The sequence below is a fragment of the Pseudomyrmex gracilis genome, unplaced genomic scaffold, assembly GCF_002006095.1.
Source record: "Pseudomyrmex gracilis isolate BER0280 unplaced genomic scaffold, ASM200609v1 scaffold_1503, whole genome shotgun sequence".
NCBI lineage: Eukaryota > Metazoa > Arthropoda > Insecta > Hymenoptera > Formicidae > Pseudomyrmex > Pseudomyrmex gracilis.
Window position 1 is genome coordinate 9180 of NW_018022087.1, and position 13886 is coordinate 23065.

At 32.5% G+C, this 13886-nt stretch overlaps 1 protein-coding gene across 1 annotated transcript in view; it reads right to left on the reverse strand.

Moving 5' to 3' along the window:
* Positions 1–13886, reverse strand: part of LOC109862214 (janus kinase and microtubule-interacting protein 3-like) — a gene marked incomplete at its 3' end in the record, with an annotated part of 20561 nt that overhangs the window by 4182 nt on the left and 2493 nt on the right. The window contains exons 2-4 of the mRNA XM_020442204.1: positions 11772–11846; positions 11396–11521; positions 10598–10924 (exon numbers count right to left, since the gene is read on the reverse strand). Coding sequence (XP_020297793.1) covers positions 10598–10924; positions 11396–11521; positions 11772–11846 — 528 coding nt within the window. The remainder of the gene's footprint in view (positions 1–10597; positions 10925–11395; positions 11522–11771; positions 11847–13886) is intronic.

The window sequence follows — 13886 nt, forward strand, 5'->3', positions numbered from 1 at the left end:
CCCGCGCTAGAAAAAATCAGTCCGGGAACTTTCCGGACAAACTGTGTATATACATGTAACGAACTATACTTATAAATTTTTACAAGTATTTTTTGAATTGAAAATCTCAATTCTTAAAATGGTGGTCTATAAAATCAATTGTTCTTTCTGTGACGCCTCCTACGTAGGCCAAACGAGCAGACAATTGTACACAAGACTTACAGAACATCAACGGAATTTCTATCAAAATTATGATCGACAATCTGCAGTCAATAAACATCGGAGTGATTTAGGGCACGATTTTGTCTGGAATGATGTTCAGATACTGGACAAAGAACAATTTTATAATAGGAGAAACTTATTTCTGAAATGTTGCACATTAAGTTGCAGAGGAATGGTATTAATTTAATGAAGGATACGGATTTGCTGGATCCGATATATACCCCGTTAATTCAGAAACTAAAATAATCTTGTCTTATACACTCTCTCCTCCCTCTCTGGCTTGTCTTCTTTCCCTTAACTGCCTCTTCTTTATCTCGCATTTGCGTTTTATCTTTCTTGCGAGATGGTTGTGTTTTGTTCGTTGCCGCGTGTGAACTGTGTGAGAGAACTCATTGACTTTGTGTTTAATTGACCAATTTTGCAGTAAGTTTTATTGTTTTTTGACCATTCTATTATTGACTTCACTTTTTTGATTAACGACTTTTGTAATATTTTGACTCACGATTAATGACTTTTCACAAATTTGTTTCTTTTAATCTTCTTTAATCTTTATATATCTCCTCTCTTTTTTTGTTTTTTTGTTTGTTCTTATTATTATTACATTTTTATTCCTCGAGAGTTGTTTGANGTTCCGTCCCTAAAATTATTTATTCTTTCAAAGCAAAACCGATGCACAAGCAAATCGATCAACAACGATATGTTGTTTGTGCTTACTCGGCGTGACTTCTCTCACATGTTGACAACCGATGGCGTTCTAGATGTTTCCGTTATGAGGTATGTATTCGATTTTCTGTATATTTAGTGCCTACAACTTTGTTTTATACTCATACTGTAATTCTTAACCCTTTATTTTAAATTATGTTCCATCAATTTTACATCCTGTAATTTTTTATTATTTTTTCTTTATTTATTTTTTGTTTTTTCATATTTTTTAAAAATTTTTATATTTTTAAATATATTTTTATATATTTTTCTATTCAGTGTGGCTGATGATGATCAAAACTAATAAATGATCGAAACGTTCCACTATATTACTGCGTTATCATTCTAACTGCCTCGAACTGTAGTCTGGAAGGCTGTAAAGGTCTATTTTGATTATTTTGAATTTTAATACGGCCTTGTTCAAATTAAAAAAAAAAATGGGTATACTTCCAAATGATACTCCCTGCTCCCAATCGATCTGAAATTTTGCACAAAAATAGTGTTTGATGGGACAAACAAAACGCGCGTAGTCTCCACTTCGGCAAATAAAAAACAAATTTTTAAAAAAATAAAAACGATATTGACTAAAATCGATTTTAGATGTATTTCAGAATGACTTCTTTTTTCGATCAATCTGAAAGTTTGCACAAATATAGTGTTTGATAGAACAAACAAAACGACCGTAGTCCCAACTTCGAGAAATAAAAAACAAATTTAAAAAAAAATAAAACTTATATATAGTTTTTATATTTAATAAAAATATGTTTTTTATTTCTCGAAGTTGGGACTATGCTCGTTTGTCCCATCAAACACTATTTTTGTGCAAAATTTCAGATTGATTGGGACAAGAAATCATTCTGAAATACACCTAAAATCGATTTCAGTGGATATAGTTATTATTTTTTTTTAAATTTGTTTTTTATTTGTCGAAGTGGAGACTACGCGCGTTTTGTTTGTCCCNTCGAACACTATTTTTGTGCAAAATTTCAGATTGATTGGGAGCAGGGGTCATTCGGAAGTATATCCAAAAAAATTAGTGTGCGCGAAAAATTCAGTTTTATCGATAAAACAGACTTATTTTAAGATTCTCTTAAGTAATTGATGAATTTGGGGTCGAAAAGCTGCTTGAGGTTTGAAGGCGATGAAGTTATCATTACATTTTTAAATATCTTTTTTATTTTGAAAGTGAACCATTAAAAATATATTGCAGCAGCCTGAACAAATGGTAATCAGAAGATGCAATGTCTGGAGAATATGCGAGTGTAGTAAAACTTCACTGAAGAATTATTATTTTTTGTATCGCAACCATAAACGTATAATATATAGACTGCGCATTCCTTACTTTTGCCATGTTAAAAACATGTCTTCAACGTTGAGAGAGACAGCTGGTTTTGATCAGTAGCCTCATCTTTATCTAGTAAAGTAGTGGGGAAAAAAGAAGTCTTTGCTGATTAATAGAATAGTAGTGGAAAGGTGGAGATGGGAAAATAGGGGGGATGAAGAGGAATGAAAGAGATTAAGAGGTGATGGCAGGTTAGGCGGTATGAAATAGTAGGCTCTGATCCCACCACAGACATTGATAGAGAGAGAGATAGTTACTGCTCAAAGTATGTTGTTTTTTCAACCGTAAAGACATCTTTTCAGCCAAACGCGCAGTCTACCCCAATAACCAAATGATAGCAGTATGCCAGCAGTATGCACGCAGGTTTAATCAGCACTTTGCAGCAGATTCCACTCAGCTATGTCATCAGTGAGTAAAGTATGTAGGCACGATATGTAAAGAAAACAACACAGCAAAAATATAGAAATAAATGAAGAATGAAATGACGATAGCACGTTATGCTTCAAATCTGCTACATTGTTTGAGCAAGTTCTGCTTGATTGATACAATAATATTTGCATCACGGCATGACACATTTATATTCAAAGAAAAAATAATAAATAACAAAAACGCTCGCTATGTAAATACAAATAAGCAAATAAATAAGGTCACATTAAGCCAATAAAAGGATGTTAATATAATTTAAAAAAATAATTTAATGAACACGCTTTACATAAAAAAATAATAATAATACAAAATATTTCGACTCTTACTTGAGCCTTCTTCAGTCATGAATATTACCGATTACGCAATATACAATTGATGTCAAATGATTAAAAATAGTCAATGTTAAAAAACATCGCAAAAGTTGGCTGTTGTAATAGATTAAAGTACCTTGAGGATGACATTCTAAAATAAAACAAAAAAGAGTATTCAATCACTACACAAGAAACAAAACTCACAAATGAACTTACTGGGATGCCAGATAGTCAGACTCTGAAAACAGAGATAAGAGGCACGAGAACATATAGGTATTCTCCCACTTACAGTGGTTGTTTTTTAGTTATGGTGAGAAACATCCAAAATATTGAAATAAGAAGAGTCAAGTAATTCCAAATCATTGACAGAATTTAAACCTTGTGACTGTTTTTTTATAAAGATCATTTCAGAAATTAATTTCTTGTAATAATGATGTTCATGATCTAAAATCTGGACATTATCCCAATCAAAAGAATGATTGAGATCTGCTCTGTGTTTGGAAATTACTGACAGTTGGGAAGAGGGATGTTTTATGTTGTTAAAATGTTCTTTCAGTCTTGTTTTCAATCGCCTCTTAGTCTGTCCCACGTAAGACGCTGAGCAATGCCTACAGTTAATTTTGTAAACAATATTAATTTGAGAGTCAAAATCAGTTCTATCCTTGTGGGTCCTGATTATATTATTTAATTTATTAAAACATTTGTATCCGATCAGGAAGTCACTCTTATTAAAAACTTTAGAAATCGACTCTGATAGATTTTTTATATATGGAAGAACAATTATTCTTCTTTCATCATTGTTGGATGCACAGTGGTTTGTATCGATAATTTGTTTGTTATTATGAACGAGCTTTTTTAGTCTAAGATTGATGGAATCAAAAATCAATTTCAATGGATAACCATTCTCTAACAAAATGTCAACGATGAATAGGATATTCTTTTTGTGGAAGTCAGGATGAGAAAGTAATAAAGCCCTATCAATGAGGCTAAATATTGTACCTTTTTTGTGGCACATAGGATGATGTGAAAAAAAGGACAAATATCTTCCAGAGAAGGTATTCTTATGATACCAATCTATCTTTAAACCATCGCCAACAACATTCAGAGATAGGTCCAAAAAATTAATACATCGATCTCTCTCCAACTCAACCGTAAAATTAATTCTTTCATGGAATGAATTGAAAGTTGAAACAATGTTATCTACCTCATGTGCTGGAGCCGCTAAAACAATGTCGTCGACATAGCGGTAATAGAACGGTAGATGTAAACCAATGTTGTTTAACGCTTCATTTTCAATGTCCTGAAGGACAATGTCAGCAATGATAGGTGATAAAGGTAAACCCATAGGGGTACCAAAAGTCTGCTTGTAGATAACATTGTCAAATATAAAATACATTGAAGAGAGAACAAAAGAAACTGCATTTAAGAACTCGCTAATCGGTATGTTGGTATTCTCTTTAATATAGTTCCATCTATTCTCTAAGCCGTTGATAGCTAAATTTATAGGGATGTTAGTAAATAAAGAAACAACATCTAGAGAGAAAAGAATGTCGTCCTTGTTAATTCTGATCTTCGATAGCTTGTCATAGAGAGCAAAACTGTTAATAGTATTGCCTCTGGGTGGAGGGAGACTTTTCGCGATAATCTTGTGTAAAAAATTAGCGAAGAAATAAAGAGGACTGTCAATAGAAAAAACAATGATTCTGAGAGGTGTACCTTCCTTGTGGATTTTCGGAAGACCATAAGCCTTAGGTAGTAATTTATCACTGGATCTGAGACAAAAAAATTTTCGTTTGTCTATAAAATTTTTGTTGAGCCAACGTTTAAGTAAAACATTGAGACCGGATTCAATTTTCCTGATCGGATCATAATTGATAATTTCATATGTGTTACTGTCGTTCAACAGGACTTTCATTTTTTGTGAATACTCTTATTTGCTCATAGCTACCGTTACATTGCCCTTATCCGCACGCATAAATATCAATTCAGGGTGTTTTTTTGTGTAGTCTACGCACGCTTTGTACATAATAAGTAGTTTTTTGTCAATTTGTGAAACATTAGCATTGTTGTTCTGAAAATATTGCAGTTTTGGTATTATGACATTTCTCGCTTTGGCCTTCAATTCTACATCACGATCTTTAAGATTTAATTCCGTATCTTTAATGCATTTATATATTACATTTATATTCTCTTTTTTTCTGTTTTTCTGTCAACACTAGTTGCAATAACAGATTATGTTTGAATTCTGGCTACACTGTACTGGCATAATGTATTATTGCAGACTTTGCAAAATATGCTCATTCAGTCTTGGTTATCTGGGTATATATTATACGTCTATGATCAACTACGTCAAAACGAGCATTGTCGTGTACTAAATAATTGATATTTTTATGTATTTTGCCGATAACTGTCATAGCACTGTATGATCAATTTGTAAATATTTAGAAAGTTCTACACTTGATTGTAAATCATCTAGCAATCCTTGCAAATCACCAGATATCAGAGATCTTCTAAAGCGTGGTTTGTTGCTGAAATCACTACTTTTAAATCTTGAGAATCGCACTCGACACATGCTTGTACTTACAGTATTTTTTCTATGTGCGAAACAAATAAGTTTTTGTGCTTCTGCAACTCTGTTTGACCAGATTAAACTGGAATATCATGTAATGAGTATGCATTTTTTCGATTTTAAATTTTAAAGACACTAAAACAAATTTTATTTGCCTAAAATTATGACAATTCACAAAGCACATACAATATAGAAATGCGTGAAATAGAAAATCGAGGTCACTACCCAGATAACCAAGACTGAGTGATCATATTTTGAAAAGTTTGCAATAACACATTATGCCAGTACAATGTAGCCAGCATTCAAACATAATTTGTTATTTCAACTAGTGTCGACAGAAAAACAGAAAAAAAAAGAATATAAATATGTCATGCCGTGATGCAAATATTATTGCATCAATCAAGNAAACAGAAAAAAAAAGAATATAAATATGTCATGCCGTGATGCAAATATTATTGCATCAATCAAGCAGAACTTGCTCAAAAAATGTAGCAGATTTGAAGCATAACGTGCTATTGTCATTTCATTCTTCATTTATTTCTATATTTTTGCTGTGTTGTTATCTTTTCGTATCGTGCCTACATAATTCACTCACTATGATGACACAGCTGAGTAAAATCTGCTGCAAAGTGCTGATTAAACCTGCGTGCATACTGCTGGCATACTGCTATCATTTGGCAATCGGGGTAACAAAGCCAATGGCTATACAGCGTTATCAATATGCAACGCCGAGAACTTTTGCACACATCTAATAGATTTAATCAAATATCTGCAACATTGCTATCAAAATCGTAGCAGATCTGTCGAATGCAAATTTAGCAGAGTGACATTAAAACCCGAGCAAATCTGTTGAAACTAACTTAAACCAAAAACATTGAAGTTTAAAAAAATGTTTTTTGTTTTGTTATATAAATTTGAACTTTTCGGATTCTTTATTACATACTGTAATTGTAAAAAAAATTTATCAATCCATACAGCCAAAAAAAATTAGTGTGCACAAAAAATTTAGTTTGAATAAAAACAATCAAGGTTTAACAAACTTTTTTTTCATTTTGTTATATAAATTTGAACCTCCTGGATTCCTTATTGTATGTACTTTAATAGTAGAAAAGGATTTGTCAATCCATATGGCCAAAAGAAGATTAGTGTGCATAAAAAATTCGGTTTTATCAATAAAACAAACCCATTTTATCTCTTGATATTTCTAACGCAATCTTTGTATCAAGTTGAGAACTTTTCGAACTATCTACGTATATATCTGTATACAAAGTGTCTGAAAAATTTTGACACAACCAAAGTGTAAAGATAGATTGGATCAATCTGAACAATCTCATTTACCATTTTAAAATATTTGCAATATTTACTGAATTATTAATTAATTAATGTAAACCAATTAGCGTGTAAGGAACAATGACTATATATTAACGTTCAAAGATGTTTTTTGGGTTTGAACCGCGTTAATGTTGTTTTTATACCAATGTTTCGGGAACATTTCAGCTCACTTTATCAGCGTTTCAAGAGCAACCTGATGCTCTTGGATAGGTGTTCCTTTTTATAGCGCCAGATTAGGGAGACGGAAGTGTAATGGAGAGAGTGTAGTACTAAGGGTAAGATAATGTGACAGAAGAAGAGTGAGAGTGTTATGGCAGAACGGATTGCCATATAGACTGGTCATTTGTCCATTATCTCTATTGATATTGTTTGGATGTTTGTATATCTTCAAGAACTCCATATATTTTCTATTAAAATAAGCTGTAGTTTTGTACTTGGGTTTGATCAAATATGATTTTGTAATCAGTTTCCAAGTGGTGTTTTGCTAATGCCAATTGTGAATAGTGTTTTAAACGCACTGCTGACTGATGTTTTTCTACTTGTGTGCTTACCCACACAGACATCCATCTATCTAGACATCCATTAGATGTCGCATGGAGCTGTCGACGTCTAATAGACGTCTAATAGAGTTTTTGTTCTGTGTGGGTATCATCCTACCAGTTTCACCTATGTATACTTTACCGTATGAATAGGATATTTTGTACACTTCTGATGTATCCAAAGGAGTTTTTTGTCTTTTGCATTGTTCAAAATCTGTTCTATTTTTCTTGGAGGTTTGTAGAGAGAGATTGTTTTTATGTTGTGTTTGCTTAAAATTCTGCCTATCTTATCTGTGACCTCTTGAATGTATGGAAGGCAAGTGACTTGTTTCTTTAAGTCTTCTGTTTGTTCTTGTGATAGCACGTTTTGATCGTTGGTAGATAATTTATTTTGATGTTTTCTAATTGCTTTGTTTATTTGTTGCCATACAAACTAGTGTGTCTATCATTGTTTGGTTTTGGGCTGGATGATGGTGTGATGTAGCATGTAGATATCGGTTGGTGTGGTCGGGTTTTTTATAGATGTGATGGCCTAGAAAACCGTCTGGTTTTCTTGTGATCAGAACATCCAGAACATCCAGAACATCCAAAAATGGGAGTTTCTCATGTTGTTCTATTTCTAGTGTGAAGGTAATGTTTGGGTGTTGTTTGTTGAGAAAGTGTAAGAAGTTGTAGAGTTCTTTCTCTTCTCATGTTGCCAAATAACAAAGGTGTAACCCACATACCGGAATCATGTTTGGGATTTTAGTGGGGCTTTTTTAATGGGATTTAAAGTGTTCCATAAATATGTTTGCTATAATTGGGGAAATTGATGATCTCATAGCTGTACCTGTGACTTTTGTTTGTAAAATTGGTTAGTCACAGATGCAGCTATGGGATCACCAATTTCCCCAATCATAGCAAACATATTTATGGAACACTTCGAATCCCATTAAAAAGGCCCCGCTAAAACCCCAAACATGATTCCGGTATGTGAATTAGGGACACAATATCAAAGCTGATTAAAATATCATTAGGTTGGAGTTTGATATTTTTAATTTTTAAGATAAAGTTTGATGAGTTTTTTATCATGGTGTCAGACTTACGCGTGAGAGGTTCTAGTTTATTGACCAAAAAGCCGGCTAGCTCATATGTAGATGAGTCTATAGCGCTTACTATGGGTTTGACAATAAGCGGTTCTTTTTATGGATTCTGGGCAATCCATATAGTCTAGTTGTGGTATCGCGTTTCTGGGAATCAGGATGTCTGAGAATTTGTTTTTCTTGATAAGATTGGTGGTCAGAGTTTTCAGTGAAGATATAGGGTTTTTCTTTAGTCTCTTATATATAAAATCTATGAGTAATGGCTGCATTTTATTATTATAGTCTGTTTTGTTCATAATCACCATTGTATTGCCTTTATTTGCTAAAAGAACGATAATATGTATCTTGATTTAATTGTTGCAAGGCACAGCGTTCTTATCTAGTCAGATTGTGGGTTGGCAATTTAGATTTGCTTAGTATCCCAGCAAACATTTCGGTCACAGAACCATATCCATCTGTGTCCTCAGTAGGATATGGTTTGTTAACCATGTCTGTCAACATGTGAAATGTCAAAATGCGACCAAAATGATGACAGAGTCTGCCACAAGCAAAGCGAGGCCAAATTATCGCCAAAGTGAAGCCAAAATCCGGAATAGGTTTGGTCATTGTCTGTTGGCGCCAAATTGCAAACAGTCCGCACGTATACACGAACAGACCTGCTTGGCGTTTGGTGGCAATCTGTCGTCAATGCGTTTAACAGATCAACCCGACTTTTGTCGTAAACAGATTTCTGATACAATTTTGCGGACTGTTTGGTCACAGTATTGCCAAAAGCAGATCTGCTTGCAATCGACCATCTATTTGTTGTTAATTTCACTGACATATATGGAATCGTTTTGGCTGCAATACTCTCATGTATTTGTCAACAGAGTTGTTGCGTTTTTTCTTTCTGTGTGCTAACAATTTTGGCGGTGTTTCCGTATTGTAGCATTTCTGCAAACAGTTTCTGTTACCAAGGTCTGCGCCGAAATTGTCAAAAACAGAAATTGTTTGCTGGGATGTTAGCTGTTAATCTGCGAATGTTGTTAGATTCTTGAGGGAAAAAGTGTATAGCTGTTTTTATATGGCTAATTATTGCTTCTTTTGACAGTTTAGTTAGAGCTACTGCAAAATTGTGGTTTTTGACCAAGGCCGAGAACGTTTCAGCAAAAAAGGTTTTGTTGGACAGATTCTTTACCGTGTTTAGCAAAGGACAAGCGGTGATTTCTCGTGGTGCTAAATTTTGGTACTTTTTATCTTTTGTTGAGATGAATGTAACCATATACGTTCTGATTGTTTGTATGTTATACGATCTAGTATAAGCCATAGGTCTGGTCTAGGAACGGCAGATAAATGCAAATGCAGATAAAATAGTTTCTGCAAAATATCATAAATTTGATATTTTATATGCAAAATGCGCTTTTTCACTAGTAGAAGACCGGCTTTTTGCAAGATGTTGTTTGCTTTTTTTGTACCAAGATGGTGTTTTATTGAATAAACTTCGGGAAGATGTCATTGTCCCGGCATCTTTTAAGAAAAACTAGAGTTGACAAGTGTTTTGATAGGAAAGACCTGTATTTGCTAAAGGTATTAACTTTAGATAAAATACTCTTTCCGTGGAGGTACTTAATCTGTAGTTTGATGCTTTTGCGGTGTGTTGTATTAACAACACAATGACTATATATAATTTTTAGTTCTAAGGAAAAATGACATATCTCATGTAATATCCTAGCAACAAAAAGCAGAGCAAACAAGCGTAAATAGCATGTGACAGCTTCTTGCGATTAGGTAACTGATTTTTATGGAAGTACAATTGAAAATCATATGTCTGCAGAATCTAGACCATCGCTTTTTACACGTTCATTGTTTCGCATTTCTCAATTAATAATTCGATAAATATTGAGAATTTTGCAAGAGGGCAAATGATATTTATGTTTAGATAAATCCAATGTATTTTCACACTTGGTTGTGTCAACAGTTTTTAGACATCCTGTATATATGTATGTATATATACACAATAGTTAAAATAGTCTTCTTCAGTAAAACTATCAAGCTTACGAGAGTTATTATTTACATCAAAAAAACTAGATGTTAGTCAAGCTATACAATTATACCTCATGCAAAAGTGCTTTCTCTAAATCACAAATTTGAATCTTGGCACGTGACATTTCTTGCTGTTCTTTAAAAAGCTTTGATTGCAGTTCTTCAATTTTGACAACAACAGCTTTGTATGCTTCTCTAGTAATACCATTTCTATAACATTGATCGTAGCGTCCAGGTTGTGGTGATATTGAGGATGGAGCGCTCGACAAAACACTATCATTATCTTCATGATTTCCTTCATCGTCCACTTCGGTTACTGGTTCTAACTCGAGCCACTGTCTATAAAATTCCTCTTTTTTTTTCTTATTATATAGCTGCTCTAATTTTCTTTGTCTCTCCTTATGTAAGAAAAACAAATATTTGTCTTTATGTTTTTGAAACAGGCGTGTGATATAACTATATTTTAATAATATTCAACAATGATTACTATCTTATTCAGAAAAAAAGAAAAAAAGAAAGAGAGAGAGAGAAAGAGAAAGAGAGAGAAAGAGAAAAAGAGAAAGAGAGAGGGAGAGACATAGAGAGAGAGAGAGAGAGAGAGAGAGACAGAGATTGATTGATTATGCTTTATTTATAATGCGCTCTGGGACAAATTCCCCTCAAGCGCTAAAAGAGAGAGAGAGAGAGAGAGAGAGAGAGAGAGAGAGAGAGAGAGAGAGAGAGAGAGAGAGAAAGAGAGTGTGTGTGTGTGTATGTGTGTGTGTGTGTGTGTGTGTAAATAACATTACAAATGTATTGTAGTTTATTACAAGTCAAAATTTTAAATTATTTAATTATATTTAATTTATTGTATCAGAAAAATTTCGTACCTTTACTGTCTGTCTAAGTATTTTGATAACTTTCTGCTGTTCAAGCGCGAATTTACGAAGACGCTTGACCTCGATTTCATTTATGGGTCTGTCGGATTCAATTGCGCAGACATATGACTCCAACTCCTTGAACAATATCTCATCTAAGTAGTTTGTATACTTATATGTACTTATTTATCATGAGCATAAAGTACATGAATATTTGATAAATTATAATATTTGTAAAATACTAAATTATAATATTTTTAAAATACTAATAACTTTTCATAATAGGAATAAGTGCTGCGTAAAAACAAACATTTTGTATAAGTACTTGTTTCAGAAAGATCAACGTTAAAGAAAATTATTTGTATTACCATTTAAATCAATTACATACTGTATTATCTGAAAGAATATTTTTTTCTATATAAGATGTCGGCCGATCTCTCTCGTTCTCTCGTAATTTTCGCATCTGTAAGAGCAAAAAATACATACATATATTTTATAAATACATAAACGGTCATATCTGCATATAAAAGAGAGTCGAAGAATAGGTTGCTGGAATTGAAAATGTTGTGAGATTTTTTAATAGACAGATTTGAATATTAAAATTGAAATATAGGGAAAGTAAGAAATATGAAATCGCATAATCAGCTTTTGTAAGATATTTCTGGAAGAAAAGCACTTGAAAAATAATAATGTCAACTTATTGTTAGTATTAACTAAAAAATTCTGAAATTATATTTTGTGCAAGATATATAACATAATCAGATTATTTTCTAACATTATTTGGTAACAAGTAAATAATAATATTAATTTAATTGCGTTTCCAAATAAATAGCTATTATAAGAATAAAACATCACGTTGTTAGAATGTTTTTCCAGTCTAATACCTAATATAGTACGACCTAATATAGACTAATGCTTAATATAGTACGATGTATTAGACAATATCTTTTTAATGAAATAAAAGTAATGAAAAACAATTGTTTCACCAATGATTCAGCCTTCCAGATGAGCGTTATGATCTGATGCGCAACGGACTGCGCAAAGCCGCAAAAGAAAAGAGAAGAAGAAAGAAAAATAGGATAAGAGAAGAGAAAAGCAGACGAGTAGTTGCAGCAACGATTGGATTACGGAAAGCCTGGCTGAACCGTTAACTTGGCCCCCTGACATACAGCCGCACAGCCTCTTTTATTCTCTCGTCTTTCTTCAGTTTCTTTTCTTTTCTTATAACATCAACTTGTCACAAATATATGCGAAAGATAAGCCGAGATCGAATCTTGCACACTCAGCTTATGCTTTGCGACATATTTATGACACGCGATATATCGGCATTTCTCTTTTCTTCAGTTTGGAGATCGACCGCATTGGATATAAGACATATTGGAACAGGTGAAATGAGTGCGTCACGTATTCACCGTTATTCGCGTTTGCTTATCTGTCGTTGTTTTGTGTTTCGACGTTTTCTTATATTTATTTAATATTTGTATACATTTATGTATGTATTGTAAACTTAAACACACAAACACATATACTAGTGATTCTATAAACTAATCACATTATCAACTTGTAAATAATACGCCATTAAATGACAATTTTTTTGTATGTTTTTAATATAATTTTATCATAATTATTGTGTAATGTAACTATCAAATTGCTATTTTTCAAATATTCAGAAAGTTTGTTATGATTGTAATATAAAAGTACAATCATAATAGAATTCTAGTATAATTGTAATTTTAGAAGACATTATCAAAATGTTACGAATTTTGGACAGTGACAACATTTCTCTAAGAAATAGTATATGCCACGCGACACACATTTATCTACAATTGGAAGATTACATATGTTCTGTAGAACCTGTATGTGGTGTTCCGATCATGACTCATTTCATCTCTCATATGGTTCCCGATATATCTCACTTTCACTGCTCCTCTCTCGTCTCTGCTTACAATCTCCTAACGTGTTTCTCAAATTGAATATTTTTAATGTACTATTGTTCATAAAGAATGGACAGAATTTTCTTATAAAACGTATTATTCTTGCTTTTTTAATTGATCACGATAAAGCTTCACATTTCACGTACTTTACTCGAATGTATAAAATCGCTTTTCTATCTTTGCGAACAAATAAACCTGAAACAATTTTTTTATATTATATAAATGTATTTAATGTTTTTATTATTTTTTGTTGATATTCAATACAATATCTCTTTTTATTAAATTCTGCTTATTATTCCTGCTCGTATATCTTATGTTAATTTGAAGCGCGACTTTCGCTCTTATTGGCAAGTTATATTCTCCAACTTGTTTCTACAACTAAGTAACACTGAAAAACAAGCGGCGAGTGATAAATACATGATGTAATATAATTCTTTTCTGTTACTTTTTATTAACTGCAAACACAAAATAAGCTTATGCTTATTCAGATATTGTAATAATAATTATTATTAGTATTAACTCAAATAATAACTAAAAATTACAATATAGAAGAAAAACTATATTATAAT